Genomic DNA, 16,918 nt, shown 5'->3' with positions numbered 1-16,918 from the left:
TTCATTAATCCACAATATGGGTACGAGAGACTCTGCAGTTGCCTTATTCGGAAGGCGCTTGTGCTCCACGTTATGATTGGACTCTTGCCGACTGCGGCTGCCATCCATGTGTTGACCATGGCCCAAAGACATGAAACTAACCATCGATCTGTGCATCTTGTCTATCCATCTGTCAATATATCCATCGGAATTACCGTTATCATTAATTCCATCATCCTCATTGCCGTTGGTGTCGCTCACCGGACCACGATAACTACTTGGAATCATAATCGCCATTAACCTCGACTTTGTCTGGCATTCAACACAACAACTCATCTTGGACCCAAACGAACGACGATACCGGAAACAATCAACAAACGTGTCGTAACGCTGATTCACCACGCTTCCGCACTGACCGTGATTCTCCATCCACGACGATCTACCTCATCACTATGATCTGCCGACTGTACCCAACCCCTCAACAGCCGTTGGAAAGAATAAGCGTCTCTCGAAAGGCAAGAAGGGTCTCAAGAAGAAGGTGTAAAGTATCGTTCCAGGACTATCAGACTATCAGTACCCATCTTCTTTGGAGTCTACTCGTGTACACGCAGACAGAGGGTTCAGTCAGGAATCTGGATGGAGGAAGAGGTCTTGTAAAAATGAAAAAGCAGGCCCGATGAAGGATTCGTGATTCATTCGCCTTTTGTTCAGCAACGGATCAGTCTTTATTCGAAGATTTGGGGCAGCGTTGGCATAGGTCCAGCCAGAACAGGCGATTTCACTATTGCTTATGGCAGCAGCACCAGCAATATGATCTATGCAGCGAGCAACTTCAGCAGATATTAAGGCGGCGAACACGCGGCTTTCTCTATCCAGATGGCGGCAGCACAGTACTGGACTTCAGTGAGGCCAGCAGACAGAAGTCGGCGCAGGGTGCGCTCAATTTGGGCACTGAAAACATATCATGTAGCATCCAGCTCCAGCAATTCTTACACATTCATCAGTACACACCCTTGCACCTTACCAGCGACAAACATCATCTCGGCACTATCTGCATGGAGCAATAGGACACCAATGAGCGGCATGGGAATTTCGAATATTCATATCGAGCAAAAGTTAGAGAGGCATGGATCCATGATGCTGATATTGCTTTTATCATCGTTGGTGCAATACATTAGTGTCGATCCCTTCACCCGCAAGGACTGGTATGATATCAAGGCTCCTTCGACCTTTGACGTTCGCAACGTTGGCAAGACCCTCGTCAACCGTACCCAGGGTATGAAGAACGCCAACGATGCCTTGAAGGGCCGTGTCCTTGAGATCTCTCTCGCTGACTTGAACAAGAACGAGGAGTACTCGTTCCGCAAGGTCAAGCTGAGAGTTGATGAGGTCCAGGGCAAGAACTGCCTCACTAACTTCCACGGTATGGACATGACCTCGGACAAGCTCCGCTCCATGGTCCGCAAGTGGCAGGTACGATAGCACGCCTCATTCACTTAGTTTTCTTGGACTACAGGGATCTCGAAGGCGTCGAATGAGCGAATCCTGTTTTTTCAGGATGCAGCTGCTAATATTGTTTCTTTTATTATGTTGTTACAACAAAATAGTCCATCATCGAGGCACACGTCGATGTCAAGACCACTGATGGCTACTTGCTCCGCCTCTTTGCTGTTGCCTTCACCAAGAAGGGTATGAACCAGGTCAAGAAGACCACCTACGCCCAGTCTGCTCAGATCCGTCAGATTCGCAAGAAGATGTTCGAGATTATGATTGCCCAGGCTACCTCGTGCGACTTGAAGGAGCTCGTCCACAAGTTCATCCCTGAGGTCATTGGAAACGAGATTGAGAAGTCTTGCAAGTCCATCTACCCCCTCCGCGATGTCTTCATCCGCAAGGTCAAGATCCTTAAGGCCCCCAAGTTCGATCTTGGCAAGCTCCTCGAGCTCCACTCTGGTGCTGACAACGAGACCGGCGCCAAGGTCGACCGCAAGGACTTCAAGGAGCCCGAGGTCCTCGCTGAAGTTTAAGAGTTGCTTTTGTTTCGAGCAGTTTGAAAGACTTCTTTGAGTTCCTACCACCACATTGAGAAAAATAAACACTTTTCGTGATCGTGCGACACGGCCATCTTAGTTCTATCTTTGCCCTGTGCTCAATGCATGTCTAATTTGAAGTAGATTTTACGCAAGTGTCCTGGCAGAGAGCGAATGATCTTCTCTGTGACATGCTGGTCGAAGCATGTGTACTACAGCGATGTTGTCTGTGATGTTACCTGTTAAGAGTCTTCTGGATGGTCAGCAACTTGCCAGTTTGGTGTTTTTCTCGACTGAAAGTTGGCCCATATTTTAGTGTACAGACACATGCCCTTCTTCCCGTTACTGCAGGGAGCGCACCAGAACTGCCAGACCTCGAAGATTGATCATCGTTTGATCAAGTACATACGGACACGGCTCCAACGTTACATTTCTGGAAGTCATCAAGGCTTTAAACAACCACTTGATAAGGAAAAGATGTGCAACGATGGCGATAGCTGCAACAGCACCCACACCAGCGGCCATCTACTCAGTAACTCCTACGGATGCGACAAGCGCAATCAACGACTCCTGTAAAGTGATGACTTACATCTTCAACTGAACACATCAAAAGCTTTGGAAAACCAACACATTTTACATTTAGAATTATGGTAGAACCCCAGACATATCCTCCCCTTCAGTACCAGGACATAGCATGCACTTATCAGTAATACACGGTTGATCGCAGCACATTCATCGAACAATTTCTGCCCTTCCATTGGATGCACGAATTGTCTCCGACACACCTCAGTCACCGACAGCTTTAATGCAGCGGACACATGGTATTCAACACCTGTCTCTTCCAAATGACCTGCCACCATACGACTCAAGGGATATAGACATGTTTTCTCCGGTTCCATCCGCAAAACCTTCCTCTTCCTTATCATTGGTGTCTCCTGTTCTGTCCTCAGCAACCACTACTGCGTCCTCCAGCTGCTTTGGTGCACGAAGGAACAATACCCCAAAGTCTCATGCGCCCCCTAAGTCAGGCGCCGGAGGTAAAGAGAAGGGACACATCTTTACGCGCGCGCGGGAGACGTATATAGCTGAGCTGCTTGCAGACCCAGATACTTGGGCACTTTTTGACGATCCAGCAGAGAGGAACAACCACCACAGGCCGAAGACAGACGTTCGCGAAGGAATTGCCTGGAAGATTAACAGCAAGTTTTCCACTGGAGACAGCCCTGTGAATTTTGACAGCTTTCAGATCAAGAACAAGATTGAGAATATGAAGAGGGTCTGGAAGAAGGCAAATAATCTCTTCAGCACAACAGGCAACGCGGACAAGAGGAATCAGAAATTGAGAAAGAGTCATCCTGATTTGCCATTTTTATTACAGCACGGAGCAGGTCTGATCGGCGTCTTACCGGAGAATCGTTGAGATACCGGATCTGATTTGGGTTTTCTTGAGGGTCTATCCAGTGCAACTTTAATGAAATGAACTCAGGCATCGAAAACTGGAATCTGGAAGAGATAAAATTCAGAGGTCAATTGTCGGTACCAGGAAGCACAGCTAGCCTTGATGGAGGGAGATACAGAGGAAGAAGATGCAGGCGGAAATAGCAAGAAGGCGGGTAGAACTTGAATTGGAACATATAAGGATAGAGTTGGAGGTCAAGAGAATGGATGCTGAGCACATGAGGCAGCAAGTAGAGCTAGAGCGCGTCAGAAGGAGAAGATAAAGTCCACCGAAAAGTCCACCAAAACGCGCTGAGTAACGCTTACGATAAAATCGCTTATATTCATCAACATCCTCATAAGTCGTTAACTGCCTGTGCTCGCCCCCTCTCCAAACTGAGCCAGGATTAGGCCCTACCCCTCCTCATCATTGTCACTATCATCGTCTTGATTGTGGTCACGGGCGTCTCCACAGCATCACCGTCCCTCTGTCCTACATGCGTGGCCTCTCTTTGCCCCAGACTTTCCGCAACTTCCTCCACAAACGGGTCATATATACCAGACCATACAAGGATATTGTGTAAGAACGACGCATGCTGAAATATGCCTGTTTGCCCTACGAACCCTTCAGTTGTTGTTGATAGGATTCGCGTGCGGATGAAAGATTTGAATTGTTCTTTAAGTAGTTCGAAGCCATGTTCCACCTTGCTTCGAGCTCCACTGTACTTATTGAATTTCTCCTGAGCGGCTGTGAGGTTCCCTTGAAAGCCCGTTTTGGATGTAGGAGATGATCTGTACACTTCCTCGTCAGTAGTGTGCTCGTTTTCAGCAAAGTATCGGTTGCTGAAGCGGTATAGGTTGGTGTCCTTGTAAGTCGCAGAGTCGTGTTTGCTGCCAGGACACCCAGTGGAGAAGAAAATAAAAGTCCCTTGGTGATCACAGGCATCTGTAACGCCGATAGTGAAGTTGCATTTTCTTATCACGTAGACGTTCCTATCCATCGATGTTGCACAGTAGACGGCGGGAAAGCTTTCCTCGTCCATATATTTAGAGAACACATTTTTAATTCAAACCAGATTTTTTCCTCCCGAAAAGTGATCTATTCTTCGCGTCTACCCTTCCTGAGGCCATCCTCGGTTAGACAACTCTGAACACCATCATCGTCGATGGCTTCGTAGCCGCGCTTCTCCTGAGCGAAATATTAAGAAGCTGGGTCTTGGTGGGCGTGGTCTTTGTAGGCGTGACGAGTAGCCCTCGGGAACAGGGGATCCAGCAGGAGTAGACACGTCTTTCCGTCCAGACATAGGTTACGCGTCTTAGAAATCGTCTAGGGATTGAGTTCTTGATGAGACAGTTGCACAGGCGAAAGGCTTCACATGGATTTTGTGCGGGGGACAAAAAAAAAATTCCATCGTGTGTTTGAATTGATTCTTTATTCTAAAAAATTGAGAATTCATAGGGACTGGTTTTTTGGGGAACATGGGCATTACTTCTTGGCGAGTCTTGATTTTCTACTGAGCACACTGGATTGTAGCTCTAGCAGTTATACCTATAACCCGGGCAACTGCCTTGTACGAAGCCAGGGATCCATCGTGGCCTAGACGATGCAGGACTACCTTAGGCTGGGTAACAGCATCCCCCAGTCCCTCTTGCCTATCGATGGTGGGGTACAGGATGAGCTTGTAAAATGCTGACCACATAGTTGAACTGCTAGGCCGCCATTCGTTGGGCGTCATGGAAGCCGGTTTTGCTGCGCTCAGCAACCCTTTTTCTCGATGGAATCGCGACATGAGTGGAAGTAACTGGTGGTCTCAAGAGGTGCCTTTAATCTTGTTCTTTCAAAGTGTAAGCCGGGTTATTAATCCAAAGATACGCTCGAGAGGAATCTTTCGATGACAAGAAAAAAAAAATACAGAAGCGGGTCATGCTGTCGATGTAGTAACTCAGGGGGAAAAAAGTGATGATATTCATTCAGGTACAATTCTAAGTATGTCAACATTCCAGGCCGAAATCGCCAACGCCCTTTGGGCTGAACGTAATCGATGCTTCACGATGTCCTTGGTTGCACAATGTGTGTTATGAATAAGGCTTTATTATTTTACTGTACACGGATGGAAATCTTGAACTTGAGGACGCTTAGACCTTGCGTTCGAGATCGCCCATGGTCTCGTTGGCGTGACCACGAGCCTCCATGGAGGTGTTTCCGGTAAGACTACCGACGGCCTGTTGGACGTTTCCCTGAGCCTTGTGGCCGAGTCCCTCGGTGTGGGTGCGAGCATCGGCAGCAGCTTGGGCGGCATCAGCCTGGGTCTTTTGCTGGGCACCGTTGGCAGCGAGGTTCGAGTTGCCGATGGTTTCGCCGACAGTTTGCTTGGCGCCTCCAATGTAGGAGTTGGCGGTGTTGGACATGCGGTCGGTGACGTTGTTGGACATGTTAAGAGTTGTTGGTTTGTAGGTTGGTGTGGAGAGCGGGAGTTGTTGTTGTTGTTGTTTGTTGTTGTTGTTGAGGGTGCGTCGACAGGGTTCCTTTTATACATTTTTGAGGGTTAGGCAAATGATCCCATCTGGTGCGGGGAGGAGGGAAGTACGAGGGTCATGGTGAGGTCATTGAAGCCTCTACATGGGGTTTAAAATCATAACATCATTTAGTCTCCAAAGTAAAATGTGGTCCCGTAGAAAAGCATAGCAAAGACGCTTGAGCATGATGTCATACGGGCCATGCGCGATTATGACAAGCGAAAATATTGACCTGCTCATACATTGAATTCAAAGACCCATAATGACCTTGATAGCTGCTCATTCCATTCTATCGAGATATTAATGGAGTATGGTGTAATGGAAGTATTTATATCTGATTGAAAAAAAAGATGTTGTATTTTGCGTCTTCAAGTACTAGACAAGCTTAAGCCTGGGCGCGGAGAGTCTTCTCAAAATAGCTGGAGAGGGGACCCTTCTCGTTGAGGTACTTGACGTAGCAGCCATCGGGCTGGAGACGGCCGGCAGCACGCTCAGTGACGTAGTCCTCGCGAGAGAGCTTGGTGAAGCCCCACTTCTTGGAGACGATGATCTTCTGGCGACCGGCGAACTTGAACTTGGCACGGCGGAGAGACTCAATGACGATGGCCTTGTTGTTATCCTTGGTACGGATCGAGAAGATAACCTGACCAATGTCGACACGGGCAGCGGTACCCATGGGCTTACCGTAGGCACCACGCATACCGGTCTGAAGACGATCAGCACCGGCGCAGGACAACATCTTGTTGATACGCAGGACGTGGAAGGGGTGGAGGCGAACGCGCATATGGAAGGAGTCCTTTCCAGAGTTCTTGGAGATGTACTTGTTGGCACAAATACGACCAGCCTCGAGAGCCTCGGACGTGATCTGCTGCTTCTCGTCGCACAGCAAGTGGACGCAGAGAGGGAACTCGTCGACACCGGCCTTCTTACGACCCAAATCGTAGATGCGGATCTTGGGGTCTAATCAAAAGGGAATAGCGCGAGCAAATTGTAAGCTGGTAAGTCTATGCTTTCTGTACTCTACAAAATGAATTGAATACGATGCCAATGCGACAAGTGTTGATGCATATTGAGGGTCCATATGTTATCCATACAGTCGTTCCTTGTTATTGTATGATAATCCCATTCAGTCTTGGTCAACCAGACGCTGCAAATGTCATATTCCAAAGTCGACCAAATGATCCTGTTAAATAGATGCCTACTGTTCCTGTGTTGAGTCGAAAGGTCGAAAGTGGGCGACAAAACTCCAGACAGATGAGTCGGCATAGCCTGATCTGCGTCGTTGCTGATATTCCACTGCTGGTTGTTATCGCCCTCAAATAATATCAAGGACGGTCCTGTGAAGGAGAGGCGAGGGGTTCAGTGTACTAACCAGGGACACCACGGCAGAAACGAGACTTGGGGTAAGCCTTGTTCTTCTGGTATCTGTAGCAGCGAGCTGGACGACGACCCATTTTGACTAGTTGAATAATACAGCAAGCATTCAAAGATAGGTCCAGGTTAACACTGATATTCTTGTATGATATGGACGAGTGGGCGAGTCCATAGTGTCCTGACAGTTCCTGCTTCTGATCAGCCTGAAGGATGGCTTCATAGAGATCTTGTTCTCTACATGATTTCCTTCAGCGATCTGATGCGTTATATTGACGCTGGGCGGATAAAGACGAATCGCGTTGACAGGGTGCTGATCCGATCGTAACAAGACGCCGTTGATGGAAGAGTCGGTCCGATACGTTTATGCCTCTCACATAAGTATGTAGCTATGCCTTCCATTGAAGCTGAGCAACGGATAGGCTTTGATGACAGGAGGCGGCCCACAGTTCCTCCGGCAAGCTAAAGACGCTAGGTCGCCATGGGATGGGATGCCGTGGTGAATTCTGAACCACCGTCTCCTTCGCCAATAGCTGGCACTCGATGCCATTTGCGAATGTCGGTGATGCCGATGATGCCAATGATGCCGATGAGCGCAAAGTGTGCATGCACACTTGCGTTGGATGGATCGATCAATGGCTGGAAAGCACGCATCCTCCCTGATAATGGATGTAAATTGATAGTTTGCATGTACGCCTCATAAATTACATTTTTTTGGGATGAGATTGAGAAGGAGCAATCCTGCGCCGCAAGCGATGCTATATTGAGGCTCCTTAAGGGCAATGTAAACCTTCTTTCAAATCCGTGTTGCTTCAAGAGCTACTAGTCCTGAGCCATCTTTGGTTCCTGACAAAGTATTAAAGATCGGTATTGATGATAATCGATTCGTCTATAAGTGTTCTACAGATACTTGGTACAAATTATTTTCCTCTCGCTTTCTTTTTTTGTCCTCTTCCTGTCTGGCTTCCATCATATTTCATTCAAGCTGCCCGGGTGGTAGACGACTCGGCGCCACCCTTGAACCGGGCGAATGCCTCGCGGACACCGAATTTGAGTCGGTCCATGGTACTCTCCACCGAATCCAACGCAGGTCTGACATCCAGATGGAACACCGGTACGTCGTTGGCAACGTCGTCCTCGCCTCCATAGTAATCGATTACATAGCGAACCTCCTTTCCACATCGGTCAACGATCCAGTCATGACGATCGAACGGCTTAGGGGCACTACAATACACGAAGATATCCAAAGCGAGAGAAGATAGTCGCCAAGAAGTCAGCATCTATGACATCAATGGGGCATTAAGATCAAGAACAGAGTCACGTTCACATCAACATACCCGAAAAAGCTCATGATTCTGGCCTTAGGACTGAGTTCTGACGGACGACCTTGGAAGCGAAGTAACTTAGGATCGCAACAGGTGCTATAGAGGTGATTAGCGAGCACGGGTTAGCGGCATCCAGGGCTAAACAGGGAGATAGGTCGATTCAAACACAGTCAAGAATACAGCACTTACTCAGAGTGTTCCTTCTCCCACTTCATGACCTCGGCCCAGGCTTCCTCGTTCATCCAATTGTGAATATCGACCATGGTTTCAATGGCGGTCTCGGGGGTCTCCCAGCCCTTTCTGCGAAGGGCATTATAGAACTGCTGTGGGGAAGGGTACTCCCACTTGGATTCGTCGTCGGACTTGGCCCTGGGAATAGAGGAGATAACTCTTTCCGTGGGAAGAGGTATATCTTGGTCGGGAAAGGGTGACTGGGCCAGATTGGGGATGTTGTTGTCTGGGTTCAGGTTGTCGCCGTCCTCCTTGCGGTGCATGGGGCAACCTGGTGGGGGTTTGGGCTTGGGCGCAGGATTCTGGGCCTGATGCATGGGGCAGCCGGGGGGTGGACTGGCAGCTGTTGTATCCTTTCCTGGCGACATGGTGCTTGATTCGAGGTGGCAGTAACTGAGTAAATGGACTCGGAGAAGTAAAAAAAGGGGGTTCGGAGAAGCAAGTGAAGAATGGCAGCGACAACGAGGCGTTGGTTGAGTTGCCCCTCCCTAAATGCCGAGTTACAAAACAACCCAAGCCACTCTAACCTGCATTGCAGGGGTCGATCCATTGGCGGAGAGGTGGATATACCAGAGGAACAAAGGCACATTAGCACTGTAGCGGTGCATGCTGCTGAGAAATATGATCTTTATGCGCGAGTGTTATTTATTATATTACAATGCTGTCCGTATCGACTGCCTCCTCAATTTGATTATCCAGTGTTTGCCGTTAACGTGGTCCTGATCCATATCGAGCAATTGTACTGCATCCTGCTTATGCGACCACCTCAATGCCCATAGACTTTGCGCTTCCGACAATTCCAGAGCAGATCCCCTTGAGCGACAAGTGTCCCATGCCTTCATCCGCCTGCTTGATCTTTGCGATCTCATAGACCTGCTTCAAGTTGACCTTGCCAACAAATGGGTGTTCCTTGCCAATGCTCGTCGCGCCCTTCTCAATGCCTGCAGCGCGCTTGAGGAAAAAGGAGGTTGGAGGAGACTTTGTGACGAAAGTGAAGCTGCGGTCGCTCTTGACGGCGATGATAACTGGGAGTGGAGTACCGGCCTCGACGTTCTTGGTCCTGTCATTGAATTGTTTACAGAAATCCATCGACTTGACACCGCGCTGACCAAGGGCGGGGCCGATAGGGGGCGAAGGTGTTGCCTTTCCAGCGGGGACAACCAAGCGCAACAGGGACGCAGCAGCGGCGGGGGCTTTCTTTGACATGTTTCGACTCGAGAGGAGCAAGGGTGAGTGGTGGTGCAATGATGGGGAGTCCCGGATCAACTGAAGGAGGTAAAATAAACACTCGCTCAGATTCGTGACTTCCCCCCAAGGGCATATCATATCCAAATGCAGGTCCGCGAACTGGCGTCTCTGGGACACCTTTGCTCATCCTACTCCACATCCCTTCTTCCACCCCCCACCCCCTTCTCTACACACAACCAAAGTTTTTGCCCATGCGGGTTTTGGCCTCTGCCCATGCCGCAAGGCATGCGCTTTTCCTTATTGTCATCCTACTTGGCACACTGTAACGACCATCTCTGCTCTGGACCTTGCCGCATCACTTTTTTTTTTTTTTTTTTTTTGTGTCCTTGCGCTTGCCACTGACATCACCTTTCCCTTTCCCCTTGCTTTGAACGGGACTAGTTTGCCAAGTGTATTGTCCCTTTCAAGTACATCGCCATCCCCACTATCATCTCTAACTTTATCAAGTCTCGCCAGGAGACAGGTCGGCCTTGAAGCGCCTCAGGACCCCCCAAGTTACACCTGCGTTGTCATCGGAGAGTGCAATGCTTGCAGCGTTTTACAAATTGTATGACGAATCTGTCATTCCACATCCATCGAATGGCAGGATATGACTACTTCTCAAGGACAACTACAACCGAATGGGCACTGATATCAATATACTACTTTGCATTCTTATCCAGCAAACGGAAGAGTCATGCAAAGAAACCCACAACCGACAGAGGATAGATTGCAAGTACGACGATCCCAAGAATGACGAGAACGAGGAGCTTAAGATCCGACTGCCAACCTATCGGTCTTGTCTTCGTGTTAAAGCTGCGGAGGCGAGAAGATTCGCGCACTTCTTTGTACGTACACTAGCGATGGCAGTAATTGTTTGACCTATTTGTTGGGACATTTCTGATGCGATATTCTTGTTGCTCACTTACTCCACGATAGTCAACGAACGTTTGCCTGGCGATATTTTCTGGCGTTCTCATGGTGTGGAGAAAGCAGAAACTCGCAGCCGCTCAATACAGACGCATGGCCAGGAGGATAGGCATCGTATAGTTGCCATGGATAAATCGACATAGACCGCCAACAACGCCACTACAGTTTTTTCCGTATGATTTGCTTGTAATGACATATCACGAACATAGCAACAATGACTCAATTATCAGTTTAGAGAGTTTTATTTTCAGTCTCGTGGATCCACAGCGATTGTCCAGAATGCTATTGTGCTATGGCCTTTTTCTTGTTTTTAGTTGCTTTCTGGACCATCCGCTTAGCTTTAAGAGCCAAGGACGAGTCCCACGCCTCCTTGTGCTTCCTATATAATAAGATGGCTATCCGGGCATCTTCCACACTGGAATGTGATCCGTCCTGGATCCTGATCCCCAAAATCTCAAGCGCCAACTTTTTAAGCGATGGTGACTTGCCCTTGGCCAAGGCTCGGAAGGGCTGGTATCTTGAAGTGTCACGGATTAAACGTTGAGGGTGGTCCAGCAAAAGAGCTTTAAAGTCGTTGTGGACAGCATGTCCGACCACGACCTTATCCTCGAGGACATCCGCTACCTGTTTCTGAGCATCCTTAAAGTCGACTGCATTGACAAGGAGTTTTGGGGTAATTCCACTGACTTCGGTACGGAAGTCCGTTACACGCTCCATGGGTCGAACGTAGAGATCAAGAATCGTGACGCCGTAGTAGTTGACTATACTGACACGGGCTAATGCAGACTGAATGCCCTCTGGTCCTACTCCCACCATCTCGCAATCGATTCCAACGTATTTTCCGATCCTAATGAGAGACGGCAATAGCATTTATACCAGTTAGCACTCGTCAAGTTGTACAACAGTATGAGATTGCACCGAAAAGAACGAACAAAAATAACACTCACTTGTGCTTCCCAGTGTCTGTAGGGTCGTATTCGTGCTTTTTTGAATTCTTTCCATAGACTTTTTCAAGGTCCTCGTTTGATATGTCGTCGAACCACAGTTGGGCGGTGTCGTACTTGGGTTCTGAGCTAACATCCAGCTTTCGTGCCTTGGCGCCTGGTAGACTTCCTGTTTCTTTTCCGTCTTCCATATCGTTTTCCTCCATCTCTGCGTACGAGTGTTTCCTTGGTGCATTTGCGGTGGGTATTGATTTACGAGGAGCAGGTTTAATTGTCTAATTAAATGCAATCGCATGAGGTAATCAGCACACAAAATAAGTTCATATCCGCCTCGACAGGGTGTATCCAAGTGCAATGGTAAAGAAAGATTGTTCATTGGGACTTACAGATAAGAGGTTCTTCCAGTTAGAGGATGGTGCCACCTTCGCGGCGGTGGAGGATGTTACGGTGTTGTCATTTGCGGCCATGACGACTTTGACGGCAGTAGCTTTTGTCTGTTTCACAGACTTTTTCAACTTATTATGAGGAGAGGCGTTCTTCACCGGCTTTTTTTTGTCCGGCCCATTGGCGAGGGCGGTCTTTTTTGGCTGATTTGATGTCATGATGGTGTGTGCTCTTTGCAGGCGGGAATGGACAGAGGGTCAAGTTGACAGGACCTGGAAAAAAAAAAAGACATGTTTACTTATTTCGCAAAGTCGTGACTGCAGACAGCTATGTAGATTTGGTGGCAAAATGTTGCTTCCACACGGTGCCTGCAAGAGGCAAGAAATGTTCTGAGTAGAGGATTGAACCGAAAGGAAGCAATAGGCAGTGTACTATAGAAACCTCGAGGGACTTGAGGGTTCTAAGGAGCAGGCTATAGTTTATATTCTTTTTATGTCGCGTTAGGGGCGTATTTGTGGAGTTGTCGATAGATTATGGCTCGGCGCATCAAGAGATCCTCACTCTGAGGGCACCTTTATCTCTGGAGCACCCCATGCACAAGGTGTCTATGTTAACGACACAGCACGAGTACACTTCATCTTAGGTGTACAGCAGCGTAGAACCAAAGTGGTTTTTCCTTGTGGTATCTGTATATCTTGTGATGCAGCCTTATATATCACGTGGTCTCTTTCACAGTTAGTCTTTCCTCCCCGCTCTTGAACAAGTTTCTACTCGTTTCCTCTCCGTCGATCGCTCCAGCATGTCCTTGCCCAACAACGGCACCAACGGCACCCCGGTCGAGGCAACCATCGATGTACTCATGACCACTCCGGAAACCACTCCCGAGGCCACTGCGCCCACGATACTAGCAGTAGCGACTTCAGCAGCTGAAGACACTTTAGAACCTGTACCTGATGTAACACCACTACGTCCACAACCGGCAGCAATGGAAGACCCCAAAACAGTAGCGACGCGTCAAAAAGTCATCGACATCATTGACCATCAGTTCGACCTCGAAATCCTCTTGCGCCATGCAGAGAGTGCGGCCATTGCACGGGAGCTAGCAAAAACAGAGCGTATGCTGGAGGACCTGCGACACGCCATTCTGAGTGGTAGGTGTTTGCTTCAGAGACACCAGGAGTTCTGCATAATAACTATTAAAAAGGCTTGCTCATCAAAGTAACTGTATTTTGACGCATTCTTTGTGCGCGTTTAACAATGTAGAACGGCAAGGATCACCGTATGGCAACTCGACTGTCTCACGTACTTTCGGAAATCAGAACCAACAACAAAATCCGTACTACAGCAGTCGGCAGAGCTCCAGGAGAACAACGGCATATTACGGACGAGATGTGCGACAACCAGAAGCTTTATACGCTGTCCGTGCAGATGGACAGTTTGTTAGGTACTTGGATGCTGCGATCTGCATCTACTCATGGAACATGGCTGTTTTGTGTAATTACTGACTTCGTTCAAAATGCGTGCGCACCTGTAGGCTGGGCTGTCCACGATGCGATCGATATGATTTTGGAAGCATACAGGGACTCATCAACCATATGCGTCTGTCCCACAAGTTGGTCTTCAAGAACACAGAAGAGGGCGTGCGGTATTGCGGAATCGTTGTTGTAAGTGAGACTGCACTCAAAATGTTTTCCAAAGCAGGACGTTTGGAAAACAATGGACGGCATTAATCAGCAATGCTGTCTCTTGCCGAACTGTAATAGCCTTCGAGTGAAGTACCGCTAGATCATCCATGTCGCACAAAGATTGTTTTTAGCTCATTGGGAACCAGCGATGTCAATCAGGGACAGGTAGAGTTCCCCAAGGCAAGCTTTAGCTCTGAGGATATGGTCACTGCATTGTCTCAATTTACTTCTCTCAGCTCCTTCTAATATTTGATATGATATCTTTATAGCCTACAATCAAGACATATGACGAGGAGGTGGATCTGGACTCGGACGATGGTCACTCAAGAGATGACGGTCTTGGAGTTTTGTCTCAAGCACCACGGAGGACCAGCAATGCATCTGTAAACTCATCATCGAATGCAGGATCTGAAAGCGATTCAGATACATCAGACGTGATCTCAGGAGGTGAGTCAGGACTAGGGGCAGGAAAGCGACGGCGATCATCCTTGGCTCTTAGTATTGTTCGTCCACAAAAGGGAACTCCTCGCTCAAAGTCAAATATGGATTCCGAAAGTGATGGCACGGAAGAAGACAGTGAGAGTGAAACATCCCGGCCGCGTCACGCTGGAAAGGGACCGATGAGAAAGTATGGAAGCATGTCACAGAGACCTCAATCGATGACACCTATAGTAGATACAAGACGACCAGCAGGTTCGTCGCGGCTAAGTACAGTGACACCTTACAGTATGCCTGAAAGCCGAATGTCGAGTGCCACGAGCTCTAGAGCAGTCAGTCCAGCTTTTCATCCGTTGATGAACGAAAACGATTATTCAGAACCGTCGACTCCAGTGTCTGGATACCCTGCGGCTACGATACCCATGTCCTCTCCACATCCTCCAGTTGCCGCACGGAACTCAGTCGCCACAGCATCGGATAATACGTTTGTCATGCCATCAGTGGCGGCGCATCAACCAGGAACACAATACCTACCACAGCAATCACAGCAGCTTCAGCCAACAATCATTTCGTTTAATGAAAATGCGATACAGGCTGGACTCCCAGCGCCATTGGACACTATTGGGTCTCGATTCTATGTCAAGAGGCGGATCGTTGTTGGAAATGTGTCCAAGTATCTTCCGGAGGACAAACGTGACCCTCGACTGAAGGAATTCCCGTACAAATGGATGATCTATGTTGATGGAACGCCTAAGCCCGAAGACATTACCGCCTATGTCTTCAAGGTCGAATTTCATTTGCACGAGAGTTACAGGCCGAACCATATCGTCACTGTGTCTGCACCCCCCTTCCATCTCAGCCGTTACGCTTGGGGAGAGACCCAGATCAAGGTGCGCTTATTCTTCCACGATGCACGGAATAAGCCTGTCGAAGTCTATCATCGCCTTGCTGTAAGTAAAATTGAAGGTTACAACAATGGAAGTTGTCTTTCTCTATGCGTCATATTTGCTAATCTATGAATTACATCCGCTCTCATAGCTGGACCCAACGCATTGTGGGAGGCAAGTGCATGGAAGGGAAAGACATGTAGATCTGGAATTGGACAGGCACACGACATTCTTGGCCACAGTGCCACTCCAGACTCGGTCCAAGAGCAGCAACAATATATCCGAATCACGCAACAACCTAATCTTGAATTCGGCAGCCGAGGTGGCGATGGCCGATGGCGCAGAGGAGGACGAGCAGGAGCTGCAACACACACTCTCCAAACCCAGCACGGCATCTGTTCACGGACATGGCGGTGCTGGTACTGGTGCTGATGCCAGTGGCAGGGGAGGAGCTGGCGTGCAGAACGGTTCAGAGGCGGCAGTTGTGGATACTGTACGGGCAGCGTCAATGGATGAAGGATCGGTGATGAAGCGTAAGTCGAAGGAGACGACACTTTTGTACTGCAAGGCTTGTGGCTCCTTATGGAAGCAGCATCGAGAGGGAGCACTGGGAGTTGCGGGCGCAATATCGGAGCCGGTGCTATTGAACGAGGATGATGGACAAAGGATTCCGAACTGCCCACACCATCCACAATACTATGCTGTCAAAGACGTTGAAGAAGATGAGCAGATGCTGCTCTCTTTGTTGGTGGGACGATCGAGGAACAAGTTTGCACTGGATATGTTGAAAAACTGCGGGATTGTTGATCAGAATGGGCGGCCGCTTTCGAGTCATGATCGGATGATGATGGAAATGCAAATGGATTCAACAATGGATTTGGATATCGGGGACAGCGAGCTGCCAATAACGCCTATGAATTTGGCAAGCACACTCTCATTGGAGCACCAGGCTAAGGTGCAACAGCTCACGGATGCGTTGCAGAGGATGGAGGTGTACAAGTGTCGGCGGTCAGAGATTGATTGGGTGCTGTCCGTGATGGATGAGTTGAAGTTGAAGACGCTGCTTTTGGATGGAGGCGCCGGTGGAGGTTCAGGAGGATCGAGGAGTGGGCTTCGGGAACGAGATCAGGAACAGGAGCAGCTGTTGAACACAGCGGGACTGGCCAATGTGCCTGAATCAATGTCGCAAAAAGCTGTGGTTGGAGGACTTTTGGTTCAGGCAACGAAAGCATTTTTAGGCAGCCTGCTCTCGAAGGCAGTACAGATCCATCGAGCTGAGGCCGAGGCTGAAAAGGGACCGGAGTCTATCATGATGGAATTGGATGCGCTGCACGACCCAGCGGGTGAGGAGCAGAAAGCTACCTCGAAGGAAGGAGTGAAGGTGTTGGACAAGTTGTTGACACCTTATCATGTGTACCAGGCATTGCAGTCGAATCCGGAGGAACTGGATTTCTTGACGAGCCAGTATGAAGACATGGAAGGGATTGGAGAAATGATGGCTGGGCTTTAGGAGGGTCGGTCGTTGTATCATAG

General features: G+C 48.8%; 9 protein-coding genes across 9 annotated transcripts; 4 read left to right on the top strand and 5 right to left on the bottom strand.

Annotated features, from left to right (window-relative positions):
- Positions 1-106: 106 nt before the first annotated feature.
- Positions 107-2,171, top strand: BC939DRAFT_487922 (ribosomal protein S3Ae; the record flags this gene model as incomplete). The annotated part of the gene is made up of 4 exons (XM_051559366.1): positions 107-110; positions 465-519; positions 1,158-1,452; positions 1,587-2,171. 4 exons carry the CDS (start codon positions 107-109, stop codon positions 2,004-2,006), a joined length of 774 nt encoding a protein of 257 aa, XP_051408064.1. The 3' UTR covers positions 2,007-2,171.
- A 648-nt stretch (positions 2,172-2,819) lies between these two features.
- On the top strand, positions 2,820-3,715 carry BC939DRAFT_464090 (uncharacterized protein). Its single transcript, XM_051557334.1, has one exon. The coding sequence runs from the start codon at positions 2,890-2,892 to the stop codon at positions 3,427-3,429; it is 540 nt and encodes a 179-aa protein (XP_051408063.1). The 5' UTR covers positions 2,820-2,889; the 3' UTR covers positions 3,430-3,715.
- A 1,867-nt stretch (positions 3,716-5,582) lies between these two features.
- BC939DRAFT_506881 (uncharacterized protein) lies at positions 5,583-6,043 on the bottom strand (the record flags this gene model as incomplete). Its single annotated transcript, XM_051560841.1, has 2 exons — positions 5,583-5,972; positions 6,035-6,043. The coding sequence occupies 2 exons, from the start codon at positions 6,041-6,043 to the stop codon at positions 5,583-5,585; spliced, it is 399 nt and encodes a 132-aa protein (XP_051408062.1).
- BC939DRAFT_464087 (ribosomal protein L10e/L16) lies at positions 5,995-7,422 on the bottom strand. The gene is made up of 3 exons (XM_051557333.1): positions 7,336-7,422; positions 6,206-6,923; positions 5,995-6,062 (listed from the first exon to the last, which is right to left on the bottom strand). The coding sequence occupies exons 1-2, from the start codon at positions 7,415-7,417 to the stop codon at positions 6,349-6,351; spliced, it is 657 nt and encodes a 218-aa protein (XP_051408061.1). The 5' UTR covers positions 7,418-7,422; the 3' UTR covers positions 5,995-6,062; positions 6,206-6,348.
- Positions 7,423-8,314: 892 nt separating this feature from the next.
- On the bottom strand, positions 8,315-9,258 carry BC939DRAFT_506879 (cytochrome c/c1 heme-lyase; the record flags this gene model as incomplete). Its single annotated transcript, XM_051560840.1, has 3 exons — positions 8,315-8,558; positions 8,672-8,755; positions 8,849-9,258. The coding sequence occupies 3 exons, from the start codon at positions 9,256-9,258 to the stop codon at positions 8,315-8,317; spliced, it is 738 nt and encodes a 245-aa protein (XP_051408060.1).
- Positions 9,259-9,501: 243 nt separating this feature from the next.
- BC939DRAFT_464084 (mitochondrial ribosomal protein L11) lies at positions 9,502-10,143 on the bottom strand. Its single transcript, XM_051557332.1, has one exon. It carries the CDS (start codon positions 10,094-10,096, stop codon positions 9,644-9,646), a length of 453 nt encoding a protein of 150 aa, XP_051408059.1. The 5' UTR covers positions 10,097-10,143; the 3' UTR covers positions 9,502-9,643.
- Positions 10,144-10,205: 62 nt separating this feature from the next.
- BC939DRAFT_308153 (uncharacterized protein) lies at positions 10,206-11,292 on the top strand. The gene is made up of 4 exons (XM_051551437.1): positions 10,206-10,400; positions 10,520-10,685; positions 10,801-10,965; positions 11,057-11,292. The coding sequence occupies exons 1-4, from the start codon at positions 10,330-10,332 to the stop codon at positions 11,165-11,167; spliced, it is 513 nt and encodes a 170-aa protein (XP_051408058.1). The 5' UTR covers positions 10,206-10,329; the 3' UTR covers positions 11,168-11,292.
- A 1-nt stretch (position 11,293) lies between these two features.
- BC939DRAFT_308157 (ribonuclease H-like domain-containing protein) lies at positions 11,294-12,637 on the bottom strand. The gene is made up of 3 exons (XM_051551438.1): positions 12,378-12,637; positions 11,995-12,266; positions 11,294-11,894 (listed from the first exon to the last, which is right to left on the bottom strand). Exons 1-3 carry the CDS (start codon positions 12,591-12,593, stop codon positions 11,330-11,332), a joined length of 1,053 nt encoding a protein of 350 aa, XP_051408057.1. The 5' UTR covers positions 12,594-12,637; the 3' UTR covers positions 11,294-11,329.
- A 537-nt stretch (positions 12,638-13,174) lies between these two features.
- On the top strand, positions 13,175-16,895 carry BC939DRAFT_506876 (uncharacterized protein; the record flags this gene model as incomplete). The annotated part of the gene is made up of 6 exons (XM_051560839.1): positions 13,175-13,526; positions 13,639-13,819; positions 13,910-14,039; positions 14,139-14,225; positions 14,330-15,448; positions 15,537-16,895. The coding sequence occupies 6 exons, from the start codon at positions 13,175-13,177 to the stop codon at positions 16,893-16,895; spliced, it is 3,228 nt and encodes a 1,075-aa protein (XP_051408056.1).
- Between the last annotated feature and the right edge of the window lie 23 nt (positions 16,896-16,918).

Source organism: Gamsiella multidivaricata, assembly GCF_025024155.1.
Source record: "Gamsiella multidivaricata strain RSA 2152 chromosome Unknown BC939scaffold_81, whole genome shotgun sequence".
NCBI classification, from domain to species: Eukaryota; Fungi; Mortierellomycota; class Mortierellomycetes; order Mortierellales; family Mortierellaceae; genus Gamsiella; species Gamsiella multidivaricata.
Note: the sequence above shows the minus strand (reverse complement) of the source record. Positions and strands in the feature narration are given on the sequence as shown.